The 27,710-nt window shown below is 46.3% G+C and overlaps 1 protein-coding gene across 3 annotated transcripts in view; it reads right to left on the bottom strand.

Annotated features, from left to right (window-relative positions):
• Positions 1-3,627: 3,627 nt before the first annotated feature.
• Positions 3,628-27,710, bottom strand: part of WDR70 (WD repeat domain 70) — a 372,583-nt gene continuing 348,500 nt past the window's right edge. For all 3 annotated transcript variants that reach the window (XM_073681819.1, XM_073681803.1, XM_073681812.1), the window contains exons 17-18: positions 15,239-15,401; positions 3,628-3,830 (exon numbers count right to left, since the gene is read on the bottom strand). In XM_073681819.1, the coding sequence (XP_073537920.1) occupies positions 3,743-3,830; positions 15,239-15,401 (251 nt within the window). In that variant the 3' untranslated portion in view covers positions 3,628-3,742. The remainder of the gene's footprint in view (positions 3,831-15,238; positions 15,402-27,710) is intronic.

The raw sequence follows: 27,710 nt of genomic DNA, 5'->3' as shown, positions 1-27,710 counted from the left end.
ATTCCCTCACGAAACCTCCGGTCCTCCCAAGACCTCCTTCTCTCCTCCACACTTATCCGTTCCTCACGCAATCGCCTCCAAGATTTCTCCTGAATATCCCCCATCCTCTGGAATTCTGTGCCTCAACACGTCCGATTATCCACCACATCCGGATCCTTCAGACGGAACCTGAAAACCCATCTCTTCAAGAAAGCTTACAGCCTGCAATGACCTTGCTTGCTGCCACCTCAACAACACCAGAGCTACTACTACTGCAACCCCCCCCAACCTACTGTCTCCTCCCCATTCCCGTTGAATGTAAGCCCGCAAGGGCAGGGTCCTCTTCCCTCCGTACCAGTCTATCATTGTTAGTTTGTTTACTGTAGTGATATTCTTATTTTGTATGTAATCCCTTATGTACAGCGCCATGGAATCAATGGCGCTATATAAATTAATAATAATAATTATACCAAGTATAATTGTTTGTACAGATGTACTCGGACAGAGAAGCCTGCATATTGCAGAAGAAAGCTGCAGGTGTCTAAAAATGTGCATGAGAACAGTGGTGGCCTGATGCTGTACTCTTAAGGAGACCAGGGAGCCGAGATATGAGGAGCTGTAAGGTGGGATCCTCACACTGTATGGTGGGATCCTCATGCTGTATGGTGGGATCCTCACGCTGTGTTTTTTTCAGTCACTATCTGACCTTGAGGGAACACTGATCACTGGTAGTTTTCTATTCACAACTAACCTCACAGGGGCAAGAAAATCCTACAGACCTGCTGTTCTGTTAATAATGCAGGCCATGGACGTTCGAAGGCTGTCTGTCACAGATTTACCGCAACAGAGAGGGGCCAGAAGACTGCGCGGTCTGGTTTCACGTACTCCTGCACTGATTAGAAGCACTTCACCATCATATTAAACAGTGCAGCTTTCTGATAGCAGTGCAGGGGTTAATCTGTTCAGTTGAGAGAGTCTGGAGCTTTCCTGCTTTGATTGTCTCAGCTGTTCAGTGTTGGCCACAGTGTTAGTTTCATACTCCCTGGTTCTGGAGATGGAGGTGATGGTTGTTTGAGGAGGCATTTGGAGTGTTCTTCTAAAGACTGTTCCATGGTAATTTGTCTGTGTGCATATCCTCATCCTCTTCTATTTGATTTTTCCTTCCTTTACTTACAGGTGTTCCACTCTGTTGTTTGTGAGTGCATATTTGTATAATTGGTATTTTCTTTTAACTCTGTACGTCTTCCCTTGTTTGTCTGGTTTGTGCATTCTTATACACTACTACTTCCCTGGGTGGGGGAGGTGACAGATATGGGCTGATTTAGGAGCTCAGCAAGGCACGTGGCCCCCGCGTCTTCACCATCAGAAGTATTCCAGGGAGCAGGGATAGCTAGGGTGCCACTAGCTTTAGGGATAGCGAAGGAGCCCCTAGTCCTGGGATATCCTACAACAGTGTCGTGACACTGGCCCTACATCCAGAATAAACATGCACGCTCAGATATAGATCTCCACGAGTAGAATAAAATCAAATGATCCACCAAAGACTTTCCGCGGACCTAAAAGTGCCCAAAATTGTGCTGATTCTCTTGTGGATTTTGCAGTAGAAATGCGACCAATCTGCACACAGGGGTCAATTTCCACAGCAGACTTTCTCTGCAGCTTATAGATGACCTTTAGGAAAATATAATGCTCAATGCTGCTACTGTAAGCAGCGAATTTCCTTCATGCAAATCTACGGTGAATAATCTTCTGCAAATCTTACCCATGTGGACGTACCAGTATTGGTTAAGTGCGTCATTGCATACAGATGTTTAGGGAAGTCCTGGCCGGAGAGCGATTATTCAGACATTTCAGTCACCTTGATTGGTGGCCATTATGTCTATTTGTAGGAAGCGGCAAACTATCGTAGTCATAGAAATGGGATAAACATTTGGGAAGTGGCGGAAGATCCCGTCCAGGAGGAAAGAAAGTAAAGTAGAGGAGCAATTCTGAGACTGGAAAGAAGATCAGCAAGAAAGTGATGGCAAAACGTGACGAGTAATATCTGTATTCACATTGCGTCTGGTGTAAAGCTCCTCGCGAACACGTCAAGTTAATGCCATTCACCAGAGAGGCCAAGAGAGTGTCGGTAAACCTTTCTTTGCTTAGTTAACGATATTCTATATAATATATTCTATATAAAGGATATATACTGTGCGGTCTGCATGTTTTAGACATGGGAGCCTATGTGCCAAGTATGCTTGTAGAGCAGCATACATCAAAGGCATCCATCAGAGGTATAAACCCGGAAATCATTGCAACGCAACCTCTGACCTACGCTGAAGACGCCTACACCCTAATGCTTGTCCATAACCGTTGATGAAAGGGTTGGAGAAGGATGTGAAGAATGCATTCTGAAGAGAGGATTGAGAGAGGATGTGAAGTATCGTCCTGATGAAGAGGGTCAGAGGAAGACATGAAGAATTGTTCTGGTTAAAGGATTAGAAGTGGACGTGAATGATCGTTACGATGAAGAGGGTCAGAGGAAGACCTGAAGAATCATTCTGATAAAAGGAGTAGAAAAGGATGTGAAAAATCGTATTGATGAAAAGGCTCATGGGAAGACATGAAGAATCATTCTGATAAAAGGATTAAAAGAGGATGTGAAGAATCGTTCTGATGAAAGGGGTCGAAGGAATACATGAAGGATCGTTATGATAAAAGGATTAGAAGAGGATGAGAATAATTGCTTTGATGAAGGGGGTCAGACGAAAGGATGAAGAATCATTCTGATAAAAAGTTTAAAAGAGGATGTGAACAATCGTTCTGATGAAAGGGATCAGAGGAGGATGTAAAGAATTGCTCTGATGAAAGGATCAGAGGAAGATGTGAAGATCCCTTCAGATTTAAGTATCAACGGAGGATATGAAGAATCATTCTGATGAAATTGAAAAAAAAATAGAGGAGAATGTGAAGAATTGTTTTCAAGAAAGGATTAGAATTGTTATGATAAAAGGGGTCACATGAGGATGTGAAGATTTCTTTTGATGAACAGATATGGTTTCTGTTTCCATGATGTTTCTTACCCAGTCACTGTAGGTCTCTGGTCACCCGGCTCCAGCAATTTCATGTCAACATGACATGTGGCTGCTTCAGACAACTCATGTCCACAGTGGTGACCTCAATGCTGCTGGGATGTCACCAAAACAGTCTCTGACTGACTGCAGCGGTCTCATGCACACATCATATTAAGACGCAGATGAACAAAGACTATCAGGGCACTAGGGAATTGTTGGCACAGGAGCAGCAGGGGATTGGCAAGGCAATGATCCTCTCATTATTTTAAACCATTGTAAGCAGTTTTTGAAAAAAATCTCATAGGCTTGTACAACCCCTTTAAGTTTAATTTGCATAAAACAACAAGGGGCGGAGCTTAGGCTTTCATCACTGGCTGGGAAGCAGTTTGCTACAGCAGAAATCTCCTACATCAGGGAATGGAAGAGATTCCTGCTGGTGAACGACGCTATTTCATCTCTGGGAAGCAGCTTGTATCAGCAGAAGTGTCCTCCATGTTGAAATGACAAGGTAAGTCTCCACCATGTTTCTTGCTAGGTTTGGTCTCCCTTTAATAGAGCAGCCCGTGCACAGACCAGTGATTCACACACCCCATTCTCACTCAGCAGGTGCTGCATACTTTATTTATATAAAAAAGAACCTGGGTAATAAAATATAGACACCGCACGACAATTCACTCTTCAGTTTCCTGTTACATAACTCAGTCTTCTCAGATTTTACGCTTTTTCCACTCTGGCTCATTGTCGGGTTCGTCTTCTTCAGAATCCACCTCGGCGAAAACGGCCGTGGGCTGCGTCCTGCAACAAATGGAAATCATTGGGGAAAGCGAAGTGAGCACATAACAGATCACATTCGCAAAACAATGAATTGGAAAACTTTCGAAGGCGCTGGACCTATTGCACTGCTTTACTGTTACATCCCCTTATATCCATGTTTCTGGAGGCTGTGTGTGAACAGGCTTGTATGGAGACATTGGACACCACACACTATTTGCAAACTTTCAATGTGAATTTTGCACCGCAAAAGTGTTTCAAAAACCCCTTCACATGCAGCAAAAAAAGAAATCTAGGGCATGTAGCGGATTCCCAAGCCAGCAGCAAGCCTCCCATTTTGCTGATTTTCTTTGTGCATATTAACCTTCCCAATACAAAGGGTGAAATCCCCTGCAAATCTGCAACAAAATCTACTTGCACTAAAATCTCCACCACATCTGAAACCATAAGCGCAAGCACAATGGTGCTTTTCAATAAACTGCATAAATCAATAGTACTGGCGAATATAAGAAACTTTGTAATAAATAGTATCAGGAAAATCTGCTTCTTTCTCCACTTTTGAGCCATTTCTGGTCCCCACCCCCTATGGTACCTCTTCAAGTCATCACTCTGAAAACTGCTAAAATCCATCCTGCTCAAGACAAGGGATCAGATTACAGCTGCCTAATAAAGTCTATAGAGAGGGGAGAAAGGAGGAGCAGAGCGAGAAAAGGAGAGACAAATACAGATAATGCTGCTGCTTTCCAGTAACTTTTTATCTCAGTCCCGAGCAGCAGTTCTTCTCGAGTCCTCCATACACATACAGTACAGACCAAAAGTTTGGACACACCTTCTCATTTAAAGATTTTTTTTGTATTTTCATGACTATGAAAATTGTACATTCACACTGAAGGCATCAAAACTATGAATTAACACATGTGGAATTATATACTTAACAAAAAAGTGTGAAACAACTGAAAATATGTCTTATATTCTAGGTTCTTCAAAGTAGCCACCTTTTGCTTTGATGACTGCTTTGCACACTCTTGGCATTCTCTTGATGAGCTTCAAGAGGTAGTCACCGGAAATGGTCTTCCAACAATCTTGAAGGAGTTCCCAGAGATGCTTAGCACTTGTTGGCCCTTTTGCCTTCACTCTGCGGTCCAGCTCACCCCAAACCATCTCGATTGGGTTCAGGTCTGGTGACTGTGGAGGCCAGGTCATCTAGCGTAGCACCCCATCACTCTCCTTCTTGGTCAAATAGCCCTTACACAGCCTGGAGGTGTGTTTGGGGTCATTGTCCTGTTGAAAAATAAATGATGGTCCAACTAAACACAAACCGGATGGAATAGCATGCCGCTGCAAGATGCTGTGGTAGCCATGCTGGTTCAGTATGCCTTCAATTTTGAATAAATCCCCAACAGTGTCACCAGCAAAGCACCCCCACACCATCACACCTCCTCCTCCATGCTTCACTGTGGGAACCAGGCATGTAGAGTCCATCCGTTCACCTTTTCTGCTTCGCACAAAGACACGGTGGTTGGAACCAAAGATCTCAAATTTGGACTCATCAGACCAAAGCACAGATTTCCACTGGTCTAATGTCCATTCCTTGTGTTCTTTAGCCCAAACAAGTCTCTTCTGCTTGTTGCCTGTCCTTAGCAGTGGTTTCCTAGCAGCTATTTTACCATGAAGGCCTGCTGCACAAAGTCTCCTCTTAACAGTTGTTGTAGAGATGTGTCTTCTGCTAGAACTCTGTGTGGCATTGACCTGGTCTCTAATCTGAGCTGCTGTTAACCTGCGATTTCTGAGGCTGGTGACTCGGATAAACTTATCCTCAGAAGCAGAGGTGACTCTTGGTCTTCCTTTCCTGGGGCGGTCCTCATGTGAGCCAGTTTCTTTGTAGCGCTTGATGGTTTTTGCAAATGCACTTGGGGACACTTTCAAAGTTTGCCCAATTTTTCAGACTGATTGACCTTCATTTCTTAAAGTAATGATGGCCACTCGTTTTTCTTTACTTAGCTGCTTTTTTCTTGCCATAATACAAATTCTAATAGTCTATTCAGTAGGACTATCAGCTGTGTATCCACCAGACTTCTGCACAACACAACTGATGGTCCCAACCCCATTTATAAGGCAAGAAATCCCACTTATTAAACCTGACAGGGCACACCTGTGAAGTGAAAACCATTTCCAGTGACTACCTCTTGAAGCTCATCAAGAGAATGCCAAGAGTGTGCAAAGCAGTCATCAAAGCAAAAGGTGGCTACTTTGAAGAACCTAGAATATAAGACATATTTTCAGTTGTTTCACACTTTTTTGTTAAGTATATAATTCCACATGTGTTAATTCATAGTTTTGATGCCTTCAGTGTGAATATACAATTTTCAAAGTCATGAAAATACAGAAAAATCTTTAAATGAGAAGGTGTGTCCAAACTTTTGGTCTGTACCGTACATGCTAGGCTTGGTTGAGCAATCACCACCACCATACACATTAGGCTGTGTTCTCATCACCACCATACACATTAGGCTGTGTTCACATCACCGTCATACACATTAAGCTGTGTTCTCATCACTACCATGCACATTAGGCTGTGTTCACATCACTGTCATACATCTTAGGCTGTGTTCTCATCACTACCATACACATTAGGATGTGTTATCATCACCAACATACACATTAGGCTTTGTTCTCACCACTACCATACACATTAGGCTGTGCTATCACCAACGTCATACACATTAGGCTGTGTTCACATAACCATCATACACATAAGCCTATGTTCTCATTGCCACAATACACATTAGGCTGTGCTCTCATCACCACCATACACATTAGGCTGTGTTCACATAACCACCATACACATTAGGCTGTGTTCACATAACCACCATACACATAAGCCTATGTTCTCATCGCCACCATACACATTAGGCTGTGTGTTCACATCACTACCATACACATTAGGCTGTGTTCTCATCACTACCATACACATTTGGCTGTGTTCTCATCGCCGTTATACACCCTCGGCCGGGTTGTCATCGTCACCATACACATTAGGCAGTTTACATCTCTGTTATGAGCCTCCACTGCAAATTCCACCAATAATTTTGGTGAAAATAGCACAACATGCTGTTACTTTATATGGTAATATGACGGACACCGTGATAGAAATCCAGAATCTATTATAGTCAATGGTTCCATGTGGCACCACTGGGGTCTATCAATTCACAGATCCAGCGCTACTGTTTTTTCCAATGTCTTTCTCCTATGATGAAGCAGAGAAAAGGTAATGATAACGCAGATGTCAACGCAGCCTTAGACAGTCTGCCGGGGCTGCTGACATTCATCTAATGAACAATGTATATGGGCACCTTAAAGGGGTTGTCTACCCTTATTTAAAAAAACAAAACAATGTATACTTTCCTTATCGATCTCCCTTCGCTCCTCTTCTAGTGCTACCCAGTTGACTTACTTTCTCTTCCTCGGGGTGAGTGTGACCACTGCGACCTGTCACGGCCTGCAGTGTGTACACCTGTAGGATGTAAAGAGTCTTGCAGAGGATCCGGGCAGCGCTGGAAAAGGAGCTGCTGGGGATCAGTAAGGAGAATATACATTCTTTTTAAACTTTTTTTTTTTTTTCTAACAAGTGGACAACCCCTTTAAGTCACTTTTCCAATATTCACCGACTCCTTGGGCTTTGTGCATCGCTGGTGAATCAGAGCAGATCCTGCTGTGAATAAGAAATCACATAAAGTCACGAGTCAATTACCGGAGGATAAACTGCGGTTCCTGTGTCACAGAGCCAACAATTTAACATGGAGAAAGCAGAGAATCGGTCACAGCGGTGACATCTGAGCCTCCGCTGTGTGAACCGACTGAGCCCGGGACACGACAGATCTGGACTGTGACTCATTAGAAGCCTCCGTCCTCTGTGGGTAAATGAGGAATTTCATGCTCCGCGGATGGGTGACAGTCTCATAGAAGATGTCTGTGTATGACCCAGGATCAATGCGACAACACAAGAAGTCATCACTGACACATAGGGGTCAATGAGGAGCATTAAACCATCAGCAACAATAGACCCCTATACAGGCATATAATCACCGCTACCTACTGTACAGGCAAGGTATACCACCGCTACCTACTGTACAGGCAAAATATACCACCGCTACCTACTATACAAGCAAGATATACCACCGCTACCTACTATACAGGCAAGATATACCACCGCTACCTACTGTACAGGCAAGATATACCACCGCTACCTACTGTACAGACAAGCAAACCACCGCTACCTACTATACAGGCAAGATATACCACCGCTACCTACTGTACAGGCAAGATATACCACCGCTACCTACTGTACAGGCAAGATATACCACCGCTACCTAATATACAGGCAAGATATACCACCGCTACCTACTGTACAAGCAAGATATACCACCGCTACCTACTGTACAGACAAGCAAACCACCGCTACCTACTATACAGGCAAGATATACCGCCGCTACCTACTGTACAGGCAAGATATACCACCGCTACCTACTGTACAGAAAAGCAAACCATCGCTACCTACTATACAGGCAAGATATACCACCGCTACCGACTGTACAGGCAAGATATATCACCGCTACCTACTGTACAAGCAAAATATACCACCGCTACCTACTGTACAGACAAGCAAACCACCGCTACCTACTGTACAGACAAGCAAACCACCGCTACCTACTATACAGGCAAGATATACCACCGCTACCTACTGTACAGGCAAGATATACCACCGCTACCTACTGTACAAGCAAAATATACCACCGCTACCTACTGTACAGACAAGCAAACCACCGCTACCTACTGTACAGACAAGCAAACCACCGCTACCTACTATACAGGCAAGATATACCACCGCTACCTACTGTACAGGCAAGATATACCACCGCTACCTACTATAAAGGCAAGATATACCACCGCTACCTACTATACAGGCAAGGTATACCACCGCTACCGACTGTACAGGCAAGATATATCACCACTACCTACTGTACAAGCAAGATATACCACCGCTACCTACTGTACAGACAAGCAAACCACCGCTACCTACTGTACAGACAAGCAAACCACCGCTACCTACTATACAGGCAAGATATACCACCGCTACCTACTGTACAGGCAAGATATACCACCGCTACCTACTATAAAGGCAAGATATACCACCGCTACCTACTATACAGGCAAGGTATACCACCGCTACCTACTATAAAGGCAAGATATACCACCGCTACCTAATATACAGGCAAGGTATACCACCGCTACCTACTGTACAGGCAAGATATACCACTGCTACCTACTGTACAGGCAAGATATCCCACCGCTACCTACTATACAGGCAAGATATACCACCGCTACCTACTATACAGGCAAGATATACCACCGCTACCTACTATACAAGCAAGATATACCACTGCTACCTACTGTACAGGCAAGCAAACCATCGCTACCTACTATACAGACAAGCAAACCACCGCTACCTACTATACAGGCAAGACATACCGCCGCTACTAACTGTAGAGGCAAGATATACCACCGCTACCTACTATACAGGCAAGATATACCACCACTACCTACTGTATAGGCAAGATATACCACCGCTACCTACTGTACAAGCAAGATATACCACCGCTACCTACTGTACAGGCAAGATATACCACCGCTACCTACTATACAGGCAAGATATACCACCGCTACCTACTGTACAAGCAAGATATACCACCGCTACCTACTGTACAGGCAAGCAAACCACCGCTACCTACTATACAGGCAAGATATACCGCCGCTACTAACTGTACAGGCAAGATATACCACCGCTACCTACTATACAGGCAAGATATACCACCGCTACCTACTGTACAGGCAAGATATACCACCGCTACCTACTGTATAGGCAAGATATACCAACGCTACCTACTGTACAAGCAAGATATACCACCGCTACCTACTATACAAGCAAGATATACCACCGCTACCTACTGTACAGGCAAGCAAACCACCGCTACCTACTATACAGGCAAGATATACCACCGCTACCTACTGTACAGGCAAGATATACTACCGCTACTAACTGTACAGCTAAGATATACCACCGCTACCTACTGTACAGGCAATATATACCACCGCTACCTACTGTACAAGCAAGATATACCACCGCTACCTACTGTACAGACACGCAAACCACCGCTACCTACTATACAGGCAAGATATACCACTGCTACCTACTGTACAGGCAAACAAACCACCGCTACCTACTATACAGGCAAGATATACCGCCGCTACCTACTGTACAGCTAAGATATACCACCGCTACCTACTGTACAGACAAGCAAACCACCGCTACCTACTATACAGGCAAGATATACGACCGCTACCTACTGTACAGGCAAGCAAACCACCGCTACCTACTATACAGGCAAGATATACCGCCGCTACCTACTGTACAGCTAAGATATACCACCGCTACCTACTGTACAGACAAGCAAGCCACCGCTACCTACTATACAGGCAAGTTATACCACAGCTACCGACTGTACAGGCAAGATATACCACCGCTACCTACTATACAGGCAAGATATACCACAGCTACCGACTGTACAGGCAAGATATACCACCGCTACCTACTAAACAGGCAAGATATACCACCGCTACCTACTATACAAGCAAGATATACCACTGCTACCTAATATACAGGCAAGATATACCACCTCTACCTACTATACAGGCAAGATATACCACCGCTACCTACGGTACAGGCAAGATATCCCACCGCTACCTACTGTACAGGCAAGATATCCCACAGCTACCTACTGTACAGACAAGCAAACCATCGCTACCTACTATACAGGCAAGATATACCACCGCTACCTACTGTACAGGCAAGATATACCACCGCTACCTACTATACAGGCAAGATATACCACCGCTGCCTACTATACAGGCAAGATATACCACTGCTACTAACTGTACAGCTAAGATATACCACCGCTACCTACTGTACAGGCAAAATATACCACCGCTACCTACTATACAAGCAAGATATACCACCGCTACCTACTATACAGGCAAGATATACCACCGCTACCTACTGTACAGGCAAGATATACCACCGCTACCTACTGTACAGACAAGCAAACCACCGCTACCTACTATACAGGCAAGATATACCACCGCTACCTACTGTACAGGCAAGATATACCACCGCTACCTGCTGTACAGGCAAGATATACCACCGCTACCTACTGTACAGGCAAGATATACCACCGCTACCTAATATACAGGCAAGATATACCACCGCTACCTACTGTACAAGCAAGATATACCACCGCTACCTACTGTACAGACAAGCAAACCACCGCTACCTACTATACAGGCAAGATATACCGCCGCTACCTACTGTACAGGCAAGATATACCACCGCTACCTACTGTACAGACAAGCAAACCATCGCTACCTACTATACAGGCAAGATATACCACCGCTACCGACTGTACAGGCAAGATATATCACCGCTACCTACTGTACAAGCAAAATATACCACCGCTACCTACTGTACAGACAAGCAAACCACCGCTACCTACTGTACAGACAAGCAAACCACCGCTACCTACTATACAGGCAAGATATACCACCGCTACCTACTGTACAGGCAAGATATACCACCGCTACCTACTATAAAGGCAAGATATACCACCGCTACCTACTATACAGGCAAGGTATACCACCGCTACCGACTGTACAGGCAAGATATATCACCACTACCTACTGTACAAGCAAGATATACCACCGCTACCTACTGTACAGACAAGCAAACCACCGCTACCTACTGTACAGACAAGCAAACCACCGCTACCTACTATACAGGCAAGATATACCACCGCTACCTACTGTACAGGCAAGATATACCACCGCTACCTACTATAAAGGCAAGATATACCACCGCTACCTACTATACAGGCAAGGTATACCACCGCTACCTACTATAAAGGCAAGATATACCACCGCTACCTAATATACAGGCAAGGTATACCACCGCTACCTACTGTACAGGCAAGATATACCACTGCTACCTACTGTACAGGCAAGATATCCCACCGCTACCTACTATACAGGCAAGATATACCACCGCTACCTACTATACAGGCAAGATATACCACCGCTACCTACTATACAAGCAAGATATACCACTGCTACCTACTGTACAGGCAAGCAAACCATCGCTACCTACTATACAGACAAGCAAACCACCGCTACCTACTATACAGGCAAGACATACCGCCGCTACTAACTGTAGAGGCAAGATATACCACCGCTACCTACTATACAGGCAAGATATACCACCACTACCTACTGTACAGGCAAGATATACCACCGCTACCTACTGTACAAGCAAGATATACCACCGCTACCTACTGTACAGGCAAGATATACCACCGCTACCTACTATACAGGCAAGATATACCACCGCTACCTACTGTACAAGCAAGATATACCACCGCTACCTACTGTACAGGCAAGCAAACCACCGCTACCTACTATACAGGCAAGATATACCGCCGCTACTAACTGTACAGGCAAGATATACCACCGCTACCTACTATACAGGCAAGATATACCACCGCTACCTACTGTACAGGCAAGATATACCACCGCTACCTACTGTACAGGCAAGATATACCAACGCTACCTACTGTACAAGCAAGATATACCACCGCTACCTACTATACAAGCAAGATATACCACCGCTACCTACTGTACAGGCAAGCAAACCACCGCTACCTACTATACAGGCAAGATATACCACCGCTACCTACTGTACAGGCAAGATATACCACCGCTACTAACTGTACAGCTAAGATATACCACCGCTACCTACTGTACAGGCAATATATACCACCGCTACCTACTGTACAAGCAAGATATACCACCGCTACCTACTGTACAGACACGCAAACCACCGCTACCTACTATACAGGCAAGATATACCACCGCTACCTACTGTACAGGCAAACAAACCACCGCTACCTACTATACAGGCAAGATATACCGCCGCTACCTACTGTACAGCTAAGATATACCACCGCCACCTACTGTACAGGCAAGATATACCACCGCTACCTACTGTACAGGCAAGATATACCACAGCTACCTACTGTACAGACAAGCAAACCACCGCTACCTACTATACAGGCAAGATATACCGCCGCTACTAACTGTACAGCTAAGATATACCACCGCTACCTACTGTTCAGGCAAGATATACCACCGCCACCTACTATACAGGCAAGATATACCACCGCCACCTACTGTACAGGCAAGATATACCACCGCTACCTTCTGTACAAGCAAGATATACCACCGCTACCTACTATACATGCACGGTATACCACCGCTACCTAACCTACTGTACAAGCACAGTATACCACCTCTACCTACTATGCAAGCACGGTATACCACCGCTACCTACTGTACATGCACAGTATACCACCCCTACCAACTATACATGCACGGTATACCACCGCTACCTACTATACATGTAATATATACCACCGCTACTTACTATACATGTAATATATACACCACCGCTACCTACTATACATGCACGGTATACCACCGCTACCTACGATACATGTAATATATACCACCGCTACCTACTATACATATAATATATACCACCGCTACCTACTATACATATAATATATACCACCGCTACCTACTATACATATAATATATACCACCGCTACCTACTATACATGTAATATATACCACCGCTACCTACTATACATATAATATATACCACCGCTACCTACTATACATGCACGGTATACCACCGCCCACAGGGACTAATGTCATGTGCCCCCCTCCCCCCATAGTTGTAAAAAATGTACTCTAGCCCCCCTCCATCCCAGATGCAAGGACACAAAGGTAATTTGGTAACGGCCTCATCCCATGAACTTCATACTCCACCTATCGGGTTACATTCATGACACCTGCAATGTTACTGTCATGAAAGATTTAATAGACACTGATCCTGGGAGGGCCGACGTCCCACACGTGGGCTGATTGCATTACAGCTTCTTGTAAAGAGCCGTAGCCAGGGGGAAAGGGAGCCGGGCCTTGAAGTGGGCAGGATGGAGGCGATGGCCGCTATTAGCTTACACTGGAGAAGATACATATATTTATGTGGACGCTTGTCAGGCCGGCTGAACAATAGCTGGAAGCTTGTGAACCTGACAGCTATTGTCAGGCCTGGTGAATGTGGCTCAATAAACGTGCATCCATTCCGCATGAATCGCCGGGTTAACCCTTCTTATGCTGCAATGTGCAGACAAGCCAGTACAAAGTTAAGAAGTTGGGAACTGGATTAAATAGAAAAATTAGCCATTTTAATTGAAACAAATTTATCTGTATGCCCCCACAGACCAGGTGTGAATGCCCTCGTTATGTGGAGGGTCTGGCGTACTTAGCCAGGGGGAGCATAGGGTGTAACTACATAGAATCCTAGAATGTTATAGTTGGAAGGGACCTCCTGGGTCATCGTGTCCAACCCCCTGCTCAATGCAGGATTCACTAAATCATCTCAGACAGATGTCTGTCCAGTCTCTGTTTGAAGACTTCCATTGAAGGAGAACTCACCACCTCTCGTGGCAGCCTGTTCTACTCGTTAATCACCCTCACTGTCAAAAGTTTTTTCTAATATCTAATCTGTATCTTCTCCCATTCAGTTTCATCCCATTGCTTCTAGTCTTTCTTTGTATAAATGAGAATAAAGCTGATCCCTCAACAGTGTGACAGCCCTTGAGATATTTGTAGACAGCTATTAAGTCTCCTCTCAGTCTTCTCTTTTGCAAGCTAAACATTCCCAAATCCTCTAACATTGGTCTCGACAAACCCTTCTAACCAGACCCTTCTATCTTATTAACATATCAAGATGTTTTTGGAGTGGAAAAAGGAAAAATCCCAAGAACATGAGAAGATGCAGATGTTGTCCTTGATCAGATTCAAACCCAAGACCCCAAGTGTCGTAAAGTAGCAGAACTACCCACCGAGATCCAACTGAGCTGGTGGCCAAGATAAAAAAAAATTACAGTTTTAAGAGTCTCTCTGCTGTTAGGAAGGAATCAGCACTTATAAAAAAAAAATCATCATATTTTAGGGAAGGGGTAAGCAAATGTCATCTATAATGACATGACTGTGTGCACAATCACCAAGAGAAGCTCTAAATCTAAGTGGATTGAGATGATGTTTCAAGAACTGACGCTCATGGAAAAACAAAAAGTTGCAGTTTTTAATCATACTACTCAAAATGTAGCTCAGATGAAACAGGAAGCAAGGGAATCATTGTCTACATGAAATTAACAGAAAATGATAAAGATGTAATATAGAAACGTAGACCCAAAACTCACGTGGAATATGCCGGTGCCACCCAGTATGGGTTATCTTCCGCGTCCTTTGCATGGCGAAGAATTGCTTCTCGAGGATTGCTGTCATCAGTTTTATCCAGTGCAATGTTCTTTACGATGAAAGAAGACAAGGTACCGCCATGGGTACCTACACGCCCGCCACGACCTGCAACATTAGAAATGGACTCGTTAGTGAATGCAGTAGACAAAATAGACATTCTTTTAAATAAAAAATGGTGATAAAATGACAATCATGGGACAATCTCATTAAAACCACAAGAACTAGATCATTATTTGCCTGTAAACTATTGGCATTACTGCATTTAAAGTGGATGTTTCATGAGGATAATCTCAGAAGACCTTGGGACCTTCCTTTTTTGAGCCAGATGTTTGCTTTAATGGTTCGTAGATTGATTTTATGATACTTAATGATGTTTTCAAAATGTGGTCAGAATTTTGTGGGTTGACCTGCTCATAAGAGTTGACATTACAGGAGAGAGGACCCAGCTCATAAGAGCTTATACTTTACAGGACAGAAAGGACCCTACCCATAAGAGTAGACAATCTACAAGAGGAGGACTCTGCTCATAAGAGCTAGCATTCTAAGAAAGAAAGGACTCTGCCCATAAAAGCTGACAATCTACAGAAGCTAGGTCCCTGCCCATAAGAAATTATACTCGACAGGAGAGAGGACCCTGCCCATAGGAGCTAACAGTCTACTTGAAAGAGAAAGCTGAATGGATGCATAACCTTGCCTGTATCTGAGCTAACATATACTGTATATACATTTCACAGTGATACATTGTGGGTAGCTTATGTTAGGCTGGGTGGAGTAGAGATATCTCAGTCCAAGTCAGGTTCTGTAGGGGCCATGGACTACAGTGCGATTACCAAGAGAAATTCATTTTCAAAGCTGACCAAATATAATATCCTGGGGAAGAGAGTTTAACAGAACAGGTGCAGCACGAGAGAAGCCTGTGTTACAAATGAACCAGGCTACATTGTTGCAACAGAACTGTAGAAAACAGCCCTAATTAAGACTTGTGAGGAAGGATGTAATCAGGATGTGGCGCAGACCATACGTAGACATATACACCTGCACAAAAGGGGCAATGCATGTTATGTGCTTTGCCCTGGACCCCATCCAGAAAGAGGAGCAAAATCAGCGTCCATGCCTCTACAACTTCCCTGTGACTCGGAGCAGTGAGCCCGTCTATTCATAGCCCAGTAATTACAGACATCTCTATTACGGCATTCTTCTGAACACTTGCTTCCTCTGTGACACATTGGCACTTGGCATCAAAGAGTCTAGCACATCTAGAATTACGTATCTGTTTTGGTAGGGCAAGCACTTCTCCCGCACGGAGCATGGCCGCTGGGACTGAATTGCATAATTCAAGTTTCCCTAACCACAAATGTCAAAAAGAATGATATGAAAATTGGTCAATTCCAAGAAGGGAAAGCCAGTCCATGATAATGGCGAGACTTAATAGTTGTGGTCACGGTTATTTAACGCCTGAAGAAGTCATAAAAGAAGTTGTTAATAATAAAGTTTTGTGCAAAACTTTGGAAAACAAGCCAGAAGGTCTCTGAGAGAGCATCCGGACAGTTCAAGAAGTTGACACTGGTGAGAAATGTGACCTTCGAGAGGGTGGACTTCTGCTCTGCAATGAAGTACATCACGGGAATGTTTTGTCCGGTTGGTGGAAGGGTCAACTATGATGTGACTGGACCTCTGTGGTCGTCCGGCCAAGCGCAGTGAAAAATATAACTGAAATGGAGGGATTAAAGTGCGGGACTCTAGGTAAAAGTCTAGACAGACTACCGATGGAATACTCTGTACACTATTTGCCACTGTAAGAGCGGTCACACAATGGAGCTCTGTACTGTAAGAGTGGTGACACTGGAGCTCTGTACTGTAAGAGCGGTCACACTGTGGAGCTCTGTACTGTAAGAGCGGTCACACTATAGAGCTCTGTACTGTAAGAGCGGTCACAGTATAGAGCTCTGTACTGTAAGAGCGGTCACACTATGGAGCTCTGTACTGTAAGAGCGGTCACACTATGGAGCTCTGTAATGTAAGAGCGGTCACACTATAGAGCTCTGTACTGTAAGAGCGGTCACACTATGGAGCTCTGTACTGTAAGAGCGGTCACACTATGGAGCTCTGTACTGTAAGAGCGGTCACACTATGGAGCTCTGTACTGTAAGAGCGGTCACACTATGGCGCTCTGTACTGTAAGAGCGGTCACACTATGGAGCTCTGTACTGTAAGAGGTCACACTATGGAGCTCTGTACTGTAAGAGCGGTCACACTATGGAGCTCTGTACTGTAAGAGGTCACACTATGGAGCTCTGTACTGTAAGAGCGGTCACACTATGGAGCTCTGTACTGTAAGAGCGGTCACACTATAGAGCTCTGTACTGTAAGAGCGGTCACACTATAGAGCTCTGTACTGTAAGAGCGGTCACACTATGGAGCTCTGTACTGTAAGAGCGGTCACACTATGGAGCTCTGTACTGTAAGAGCAGTCACACTATGGAGATCTGTACTGTAAGAGCGGTCACACTATAGAGCTCTGTACTGTAAGAGCGGTCACACTATAGAGCTCTGTACTGTAAGAGCGGTCACACTATGGAGCTCTGTACTGTAAGAGCGGTCACACTATGGAGCTCTGTACTGTAAGAGCGGTCACACTGTGGAGCTCTGTACTGTAAGAGCGGTCACACTATGGAGCTCTGTACTGTAAGAGCAGTCACACTATGGAGATCTGTACTGTAAGAGCGGTCACACTATAGAGCTCTGTACTGTAAGAGCGGTCACACTATAGAGCTCTGTACTGTAAGAGCGGTCACACTATGGAGCTCTGTACTGTAAGAGCGGTCACACTATGGAGCTCTGTACTGTAAGAGCAGTCACACTATGGAGATCTGTACTGTAAGAGCGGTCACACTATAGAGCTCTGTACTGTAAGAGCGGTCACACTATAGAGCTCTGTACTGTAAGAGCGGTCACACTATGGAGCTCTGTACTGTAAGAGCGGTCACACTATGGAGCTCTGTACTGTAAGAGCGGTCACACTGTGGAGCTCTGTACTGTAAGAGCGGTCACACTATAGAGTCCTGTACTGTAAGAGCGGTCACACTATGGAGCTCTGTACTGTAAGAGCGGTCACACTGTGGAGCTCTGTACTGTAAGAGCGGTCACACTATAGAGTCCTGTACTGTAAGAGCGGTCACACTATAGAGCTCTGTACTGTAAGAGCGGTCACACTGTGGAGCTCTGTACTGTAAGAGCGGTCACACTATAGAGTCCTGTACTGTAAGAGCGGTCACACTATGGAGCTCTGTACTGTAAGAGCGGTCACACTGTGGAGCTCTGTACTGTAAGAGCAGTCACACTATGGAGCTCTCTACTGTAAGAGCGGTCACACTATGGAGCTCTCTATTGTAAGAGCGGTCACACTGTGGAGCTCTCTACTGTAAGAGCAGTCACACTGTGGAGCTCTGTACTGTGAGATCGGTCACACTGTGGAGCTCTGTACTGTGAGATCGGTCACACTATGGAGCTCTGTACTGTAAGAGCAGTCACACTGTGGAGCTCTGTACTGTGAGATAGGTCACACTATGGAGCTCTGTAAGAGCGGTCACATCATAGAGCTCCGTACTGTAAGAGCGGTCACACTATGGAGCTCTGTAAGAGCGGTCACATCATAGAGCTCCGTACTGTAAGAGCGGTCACACTATGGAGCTCTGTAAGAGTGGTCACACCATAGAGCTCTGTACTGTAAGAGCGGTCACACTGTGGAGCTCAGTACTGTAAGAGCGGTCACACTGTGGAGCTCTGTACTGTAAGAGCGGTCACACTGTGGAGCTCTGTACTGTAAGAGCGGTCACACTGTGGAGCTCAGTACTGTAAGAGCGGTCACACTGTGGAGCTCTGTACTGTAAGAGGTCACACTGTGGAGCTCTGTACTGTAAGAGCGGTCACACTGTGGAGCTCTGTACTGTAAGAGCGGTCACACTATGGAGCTCTGTACTGTAAGAGCGGTCACACTATAGAGTCCTGTACTGTAAGAGCGGTCACACTATGGAGCTCTGTACTGTGAGAGCGGTCACACTATGGAGCTCTGTACTGTAAGAGCGGTCACACTATGGAGCTCTGTACTGTAAGAGCGGTCACACTATGGAGCTCTGTACTGTAAGAGCGGTCACACTATGGATCTCTGTACTGTAAGAGCGGTCACACTATAGAGCTCTGTACTGTAAGAGCGGTCACACTATGGAGCTCTGTACTGTAAGAGCGGTCACACTATAGAGCTCTGTACTATAAGAGCAGTCACACTATGGAGCTCTGTACTGTAAGAGCGGTCACACTATAGAGCTCTGTACTGTAAGAGCGGTCACACTATAGAGCTCTGTACTGTAAGAGCGGTCACACTATGGAGCTCTGTACTGTAAGAGCGGTCACACTATGGAGCTCTGTACTGTAAGAGCGGTCACACTATAGAGCTCTGTACTGTAAGAGCGGTCACACTATGGAGCTCTGTACTGTAAGAGCGGTCACACTATGGAGCTCTGTACTGTAAGAGCGGTCACACTATGGAGCTCTGTACTTTAAGAGCGGTCACACTATGGCGCTCTGTACTGTAAGAACGGTCACACTATGGAGCTCTGTACTGTAAGAGGTCACACTATGGAGCTCTGTACTGTAAGAGCGGTCACACTATGGAGCTCTGTACTGTAAGAGCGGTCACACTATAGAGCTCTGTACTGTAAGAGCGGTCACACTATAGAGCTCTGTACTGTAAGAGCGGTCACACTATGGAGCTCTGTACTGTAAGAGCGGTCACACTATAGAGCTCTGTACTGTAAGAGCAGTCACACTATGGAGATCTGTACTGTAAGAGCGGTCACACTATAGAGCTCTGTACTGTAAGAGCGGTCACACTATAGAGCTCTGTACTGTAAGAGCGGTCACACTATGGAGCTCTGTACTGTAAGAGCGGTCACACTATGGAGCTCTGTACTGTAAGAGCGGTCACACTGTGGAGCTCTGTACTGTAAGAGCGGTCACACTGTGGAGCTCTGTACTGTAAGAGCGGTCACACTATAGAGTCCTGTACTGTAAGAGCGGTCACACTATAGAGCTCTGTACTGTAAGAGCGGTCACACTGTGGAGCTCTGTACTGTAAGAGCGGTCACACTGTGGAGCTCTGTACTGTAAGAGCGGTCACACTATAGAGTCCTGTACTGTAAGAGCGGTCACACTATGGAGCTCTGTACTGTAAGAGCGGTCACACTGTGGAGCTCTGTACTGTAAGAGCAGTCACACTATGGAGCTCTCTACTGTAAGAGCGGTCACACTATGGAGCTCTCTATTGTAAGAGCGGTCACACTGTGGAGCTCTCTACTGTAAGAGCAGTCACACTGTGGAGCTCTGTACTGTGAGATCGGTCACACTGTGGAGCTCTGTACTGTGAGATCGGTCACACTATGGAGCTCTGTACTGTAAGAGCAGTCACACTGTGGAGCTCTGTACTGTGAGATAGGTCACACTATGGAGCTCTGTAAGAGCGGTCACATCATAGAGCTCCGTACTGTAAGAGCGGTCACACTATGGAGCTCTGTAAGAGCGGTCACATCATAGAGCTCCGTACTGTAAGAGCGGTCACACTATGGAGCTCTGTAAGAGTGGTCACACCATAGAGCTCTGTACTGTAAGAGCGGTCACACTTTAGAGTCCTGTACTGTAAGAGCGGACACACTGTGGAGCTCTGTACTGTAAGAGCGGTCACACTGTGGAGCTCTGTACTGTAAGAGCGGTCACACTGTGGAGCTCTGTACTGTAAGAGCGGTCACACTGGAGCTCTGTACTGTAAGAGCGGTCACACTGTGGAGCTCTGTACTGTAAGAGGTCACACTGTGGAGCTCTGTACTGTAAGAGCGGTCACACTGTGGAGCTCTGTACTGTAAGAGCGGTCACACTATGGAGCTCTGTACTGTAAGAGCGGTCACACTATAGAGTCCTGTACTGTAAGAGCGGTCACACTATGGAGCTCTGTACTGTGAGAGCGGTCACACTATGGAGCTCTGTACTGTAAGAGCGGTCACACTATGGAGCTCTGTACTGTAAGAGCGGTCACACTATGGAGCTCTGTACTGTAAGAGCGGTCACACTATGGAGCTCTGTACTGTAAGAGCGGTCACACTATGGAGCTCTGTACTGTAAGAGCGGTCACACTATAGAGCTCTGTACTGTAAGAGCGGTCACACTATGGAGCTCTGTACTGTAAGAGCGGTCACACTATAGAGCTCTGTACTATAAGAGCAGTCACACTATGGAGCTCTGTACTGTAAGAGCGGTCAAACTATAGAGCTCTGTACTGTAAGAGCGGTCACACTATAGAGCTCTGTACTGTAAGAGCGGTCACACTATAGAGCTCTGTACTGTAAGAGCGGTCACACTATGGAGCTCTGTACTGTAAGAGCGGTCACACTATAGAGCTCTGTACTGTAAGAGCGGTCACACTGTAGAGCTCTGTACTGTAAGAGCGGTCACACTATGGAGCTCTGTACTGTAAGAGCGGTCACACTGTGGAGCTCTGTACTGTAAGAGCGGTCACACTATAGAGCTCTGTACTGTAAGAGCGGTCACACTATAGAGCTCTGTACTGTAAGAGCGGTCACACTATAGAGCTCTGTACTGTAAGAGCGGTCACACTGTGGAGCTCTGTACTGTAAGAGCGGTCACACTATAGAGCTCTGTACTGTAAGAGCGGTCACACTATGGAGCTCTGTACTGTAAGAGCGGTCACACTATGGAGCTCTGTACTGTAAGAGCGGTCACACTATGGAGCTCTGTACTGTAAGAGCGGTCACACTATAGAGCTCTGTACTGTAAGAGCGGTCACACTATGGAGATCTGTACTGTAAGAGCGGTCACACTATAGAGCTCTGTACTGTAAGAGCGGTCACACTATAGAGCTCTGTACTGTAAGAGCGGTCACACTATGGAGCTCTGTACTGTAAGAGCGGTCACACTGTGGAGCTCTGTACTGTAAGAGCGGTCACACTATAGAGTCCTGTACTGTAAGAGCGGTCACACTATAGAGCTCTGTACTGTAAGAGCGGTCACACTGTGGAGCTCTGTACTGTAAGAGCGGTCACACTATGGAGCTCTGTACTGTAAGAGCGGTCACACTATAGAGCTCTGTACTGTAAGAGCGGTCACACTATAGAGCTCTGTACTGTAAGAGCGGTCACACTATAGAGCTCTGTACTGTAAGAGCGGTCACACTGTGGAGCTCTGTACTGTAAGAGCGGTCACACTATGGAGCTTTGTACTGTAAGAGCGGTCACACTATGGAGCTCTGTACTGTAAGAGCGGTCACACTATAGAGCTCTGTACTGTAAGAGCGGTCACACTATAGAGCTCTGTACTGTAAGAGCGGTCACACTATAGAGCTCTGTACTGTAAGAGCGGTCACACTATAGAGCTCTGTACTGTAAGAGCGGTCACACTATGGAGCTTTGTACTGTAAGAGCGGTCACACTATGGAGCTCTGTACTGTAAGAGCGGTCACACTATAGAGCTCTGTACTGTAAGAGCGGTCACACTATAGAGCTCTGTACTGTAAGAGCGGTCACACTATGGAGCTCTGTACTGTAAGAGCGGTCACACTATGGAGCTCTGTACTGTAAGAGCGGTCACACTGTGGAGCTCTGTACTGTAAGAGCGGTCACACTATAGAGTCCTGTACTGTAAGAGCGGTCACACTATAGAGCTCTGTACTGTAAGAGCGGTCACACTGTGGAGCTCTGTACTGTAAGAGCGGTCACACTGTGGAGCTCTGTACTGTAAGAGCGGTCACACTATAGAGTCCTGTACTGTAAGAGCGGTCACACTATGGAGCTCTGTACTGTAAGAGCGGTCACACTGTGGAGCTCTGTACTGTAAGAGCAGTCACACTATGGAGCTCTCTACTGTAAGAGCGGTCACACTATGGAGCTCTCTACTGTAAGAGCGGTCACACTGTGGAGCTCTCTACTGTAAGAGCAGTCACACTGTGGAGCTCTGTACTGTGAGATCGGTCACACTGTGGAGCTCTGTACTGTGAGATCGGTCACACTATGGAGCTCTGTACTGTAAGAGCAGTCACACTGTGGAGCTCTGTACTGTGAGATCGGTCACACTATGGAGCTCTGTAAGAGCGGTCACATCATAGAGCTCCGTACTGTAAGAGCGGTCACACTATGGAGCTCTGTAAGAGCGGTCACATCATAGAGCTCCGTACTGTAAGAGCGGTCACACTATGGAGCTCTGTAAGAGCGGTCACATCATAGAGCTCCGTACTGTAAGAGCGGTCACACTATGGAGCTCTGTAAGAGCGGTCACACCATAGAGCTCTGTACTGTAAGAGCGGTCACACCGTGGAGCTCTGTACTGTAAGAGCGGTGACACTATGAAGCTCTGTACTGTAAGAGCGGTCACACTATAGAGCTCTGTACTGTAAGAGCGGTCACACTATAGAGTCCTGTACTGTAAGAGCGGTCACACTATAGAGCTCTGTACTGTAAGAGCGGTCACACTGTGGAGCTCTGTACTGTAAGAGCGGTCACACTGTGGAGCTCTGTACTGTAAGAGCGGTCACACTATAGAGTCCTGTACTGTAAGAGCGGTCACACTATGGAGCTCTGTACTGTAAGAGCGGTCACACTGTGGAGCTCTGTACTGTAAGAGCAGTCACACTATGGAGCTCTCTACTGTAAGAGCGGTCACACTATGGAGCTCTCTACTGTAAGAGCGGTCACACTGTGGAGCTCTCTACTGTAAGAGCAGTCACACTGTGGAGCTCTGTACTGTGAGATCGGTCACACTGTGGAGCTCTGTACTGTGAGATCGGTCACACTATGGAGCTCTGTACTGTAAGAGCAGTCACACTGTGGAGCTCTGTACTGTGAGATCGGTCACACTATGGAGCTCTGTAAGAGCGGTCACATCATAGAGCTCCGTACTGTAAGAGCGGTCACACTATGGAGCTCTGTAAGAGCGGTCACATCATAGAGCTCCGTACTGTAAGAGCGGTCACACTATGGAACTCTGTAAGAGCGGTCACATCATAGAGCTCCGTACTGTAAGAGCGGTCACACTATGGAGCTCTGTAAGAGCGGTCACACCGTGGAGCTCTGTACTGTAAGAGCGGTCACACTATGAAGCTCTGTACTGTAAGAGCGGTCACACTATAGAGCTCTGTACTGTAAGAGCGGACACACTGTGGAGCTCTGTACTGTAAGAGCAGTCACACTGTGGAGCTCTGTACTGTAAGAGCGGTCACACTGTGGAGCTCTGTACTGTAAGATCGGTCACACTATAGAGTCCTGTACTGTAAGAGCGGTCACACTGTGGAGCTCTGTACTGTAAGAGCGGACACACTGTGGAGCTCTGTACTGTAAGAGCGGTCACACTGTGGAGCTCTGTACTGTAAGAGCGGTCACACTGTGGAGCTCTGTACTGTAAGAGCGGTCACACTGTGGAGCTCTGTACTGTAAGAGCGGTCACACTGTGGAGCTCTGTACTGTTAAGAGCGGTCACACTGTGGAGCTCTGTACTGTAAGAGCGGTCACACTGTGGACCTCTGTACTGTAAGAGCGGTCACACTATAGAGTCCTGTACTGTAAGAGAGGTCACACTATGGAGCTCTGTACTGTAAGAGCGGTCACACTGTGGAGCTCTGTACTGTAAGAGCAGTCACACTATGGAGCTCTCTACTGTAAGAGCGGTCACACTATGGAGCTCTCTACTGTAAGAGCGGTCACACTATGAAGCTCTGTACTGTAAGAGCGGTCACACTATAGAGCTCTGTACTGTAAGAGCGGTCACACTATAGAGTCCTGTACTGTAAGAGCGGTCACACTATAGAGCTCTGTACTGTAAGAGCGGTCACACTGTGGAGCTCTGTACTGTAAGAGCGGTCACACTGTGGAGCTCTGTACTGTAAGAGCGGTCACACTATAGAGTCCTGTACTGTAAGAGCGGTCACACTATGGAGCTCTCTACTGTAAGAGCGGTCACACTGTGGAGCTCTGTACTGTAAGAGCAGTCACACTATGGAGCTCTCTACTGTAAGAGCGGTCACACTATGGAGCTCTCTACTGTAAGAGCGGTCACACTGTGGAGCTCTCTACTGTAAGAGCAGTCACACTGTGGAGCTCTGTACTGTGAGATCGGTCACACTGTGGAGCTCTGTACTGTGAGATCGGTCACACTATGGAGCTCTGTACTGTAAGAGCAGTCACACTGTGGAGCTCTGTACTGTGAGATCGGTCACACTATGGAGCTCTGTAAGAGCGGTCACATCATAGAGCTCCGTACTGTAAGAGCGGTCACACTATGGAGCTCTGTAAGAGCGGTCACATCATAGAGCTCCGTACTGTAAGAGCGGTCACACTATGGAACTCTGTAAGAGCGGTCACATCATAGAGCTCCGTACTGTAAGAGCGGTCACACTATGGAGCTCTGTAAGAGCGGTCACACCGTGGAGCTCTGTACTGTAAGAGCGGTCACACTATGAAGCTCTGTACTGTAAGAGCGGTCACACTATAGAGCTCTGTACTGTAAGAGCGGACACACTGTGGAGCTCTGTACTGTAAGAGCAGTCACACTGTGGAGCTCTGTACTGTAAGAGCGGTCACACTGTGGAGCTCTGTACTGTAAGAGCGGACACACTGTGGAGCTCTGTACTGTAAGAGCGGTCACACTGTGGAGCTCTGTACTGTAAGAGCGGTCACACTGTGGAGCTCTGTACTGTTAAGAGCGGTCACACTGTGGAGCTCTGTACTGTAAGAGCGGTCACACTGTGGACCTCTGTACTGTAAGAGCGGTCACACTATAGAGTCCTGTACTGTAAGAGCGGTCACACTATGGAGCTCTGTACTGTAAGAGCGGTCACACTGTGGAGCTCTGTACTGTAAGAGCAGTCACACTATGGAGCTCTCTACTGTAAGAGCGGTCACACTATGGAGCTCTCTACTGTAAGAGCGGTCACACTGTGGAGCTCTCTACTGTAAGAGCAGTCACACTGTGGAGCTCTGTACTGTGAGATGGGTCACACTATAGAGCTCTGTACTGTAAGAGCGGTCACACTATGGAGCTCTGTACTGTAAGAGCAGTCACACTGTGGAGCTCTGTACTGTGAGATCGGTCACACTATGGAGCTCTGTAAGAGCGGTCACATCATACAGCTCTGTACTGTAAGAGCGGTCACACTATGGAGCTCTGTAAGAGCGGTCACATCATAGAGCTCCGTACTGTAAGAGAGGTCACACTATGGAGCTCTGTAAGAGCGGTCACACCATAGAGCTCTGTACTGTAAGAGCGGTCACACTGTGGAGCTCTGTACTGTAAGAGCGGTCACACTATGAAGCTCTGTACTGTAAGAGCGGTCACACTATAGAGCTCTGTACTGTAAGAGCGGACACACTGTGGAGCTCTGTACTGTAAGAGGTCACACTGTGGAGCTCTGTACTGTAAGATCGGTCACACTATGGAGCTCTGTACTGTAAGAGCAGTCACACTGTGGAGCTCTGTACTGTAAGAGCAGTCATACTGTGGAGCTCTGTACTGTAAGAGCGGTCACACTATGGAGCTCTGTACTGTAAGAGCGGTCACACTGTGGAGCTCTGTACTGTAAGAGCAGTCACACTATAGAGCTCTGTACTGTAAGAGCAGTCACACTATAGAGCTCTGTACTGTAAGAGCGGTCACACTGTGGAGCTCTGTACTGTAAGAGCGGTCACACTATAGAGCTCTGTACTGTAAGAGCGGTCACACTGTGGAGCTCTGTACTGTAAGAGCAGTCACACTATAGAGCTCTGTACTGTAAGAGCGGTCACACTGTGGAGCTCTGTACTGTAAGAGCGGACACACTGTGGAGCTCTGTACTGTAAGAGGTCACACTGTGGAGCTCTGTACTGTAAGAGCAGTCACACTGTGGAGCTCTGTACTGTAAGAGCGGTCACACTATGAAGCTCTGTACTGTAAGAGCGGTCACACTATAGAGCTCTGTACTGTAAGAGCGGTCACACTGTGGAGCTCTGTACTGTAAGAGCGGACACACTGTGGAGCTCTGTACTGTAAGAGGTCACACTGTGGAGCTCTGTACTGTAAGAGCGGTCACACTGTGGAGCTCTGTACTGTAAGAGCAGTCACACTATGAAGCTCTGTACTGTAAGAGCGGTCACACTATAGAGCTCTGTACTGTAAGAGTGGTCACACTGTGGAGCTCTGCACTGTAAGAGTGGTCACACTGTGGAGCTCTCTACTGTAAGAGCGGTCACACTGTGGAGCTCTCTACTTTAACAGCAGTCACACTATAGAGCTTTGTACTGTAAGAGCGGTCACACTATGGAGCTTTGTACTGTAAGAGCGGTCACACTGTGGATTCTCTATTGTTCAGTGCTGCTCATCATTATT

The sequence above is a fragment of the Phyllobates terribilis genome, unplaced genomic scaffold, assembly GCF_046119375.1.
Source record: "Phyllobates terribilis strain yellow unplaced genomic scaffold, ASM4611937v1 Scaffold_1__5_contigs__length_1240528914, whole genome shotgun sequence".
Lineage (NCBI taxonomy): Eukaryota > Metazoa > Chordata > Amphibia > Anura > Dendrobatidae > Phyllobates > Phyllobates terribilis.
This window is presented reverse-complemented; position numbering and strand designations above follow the sequence as displayed.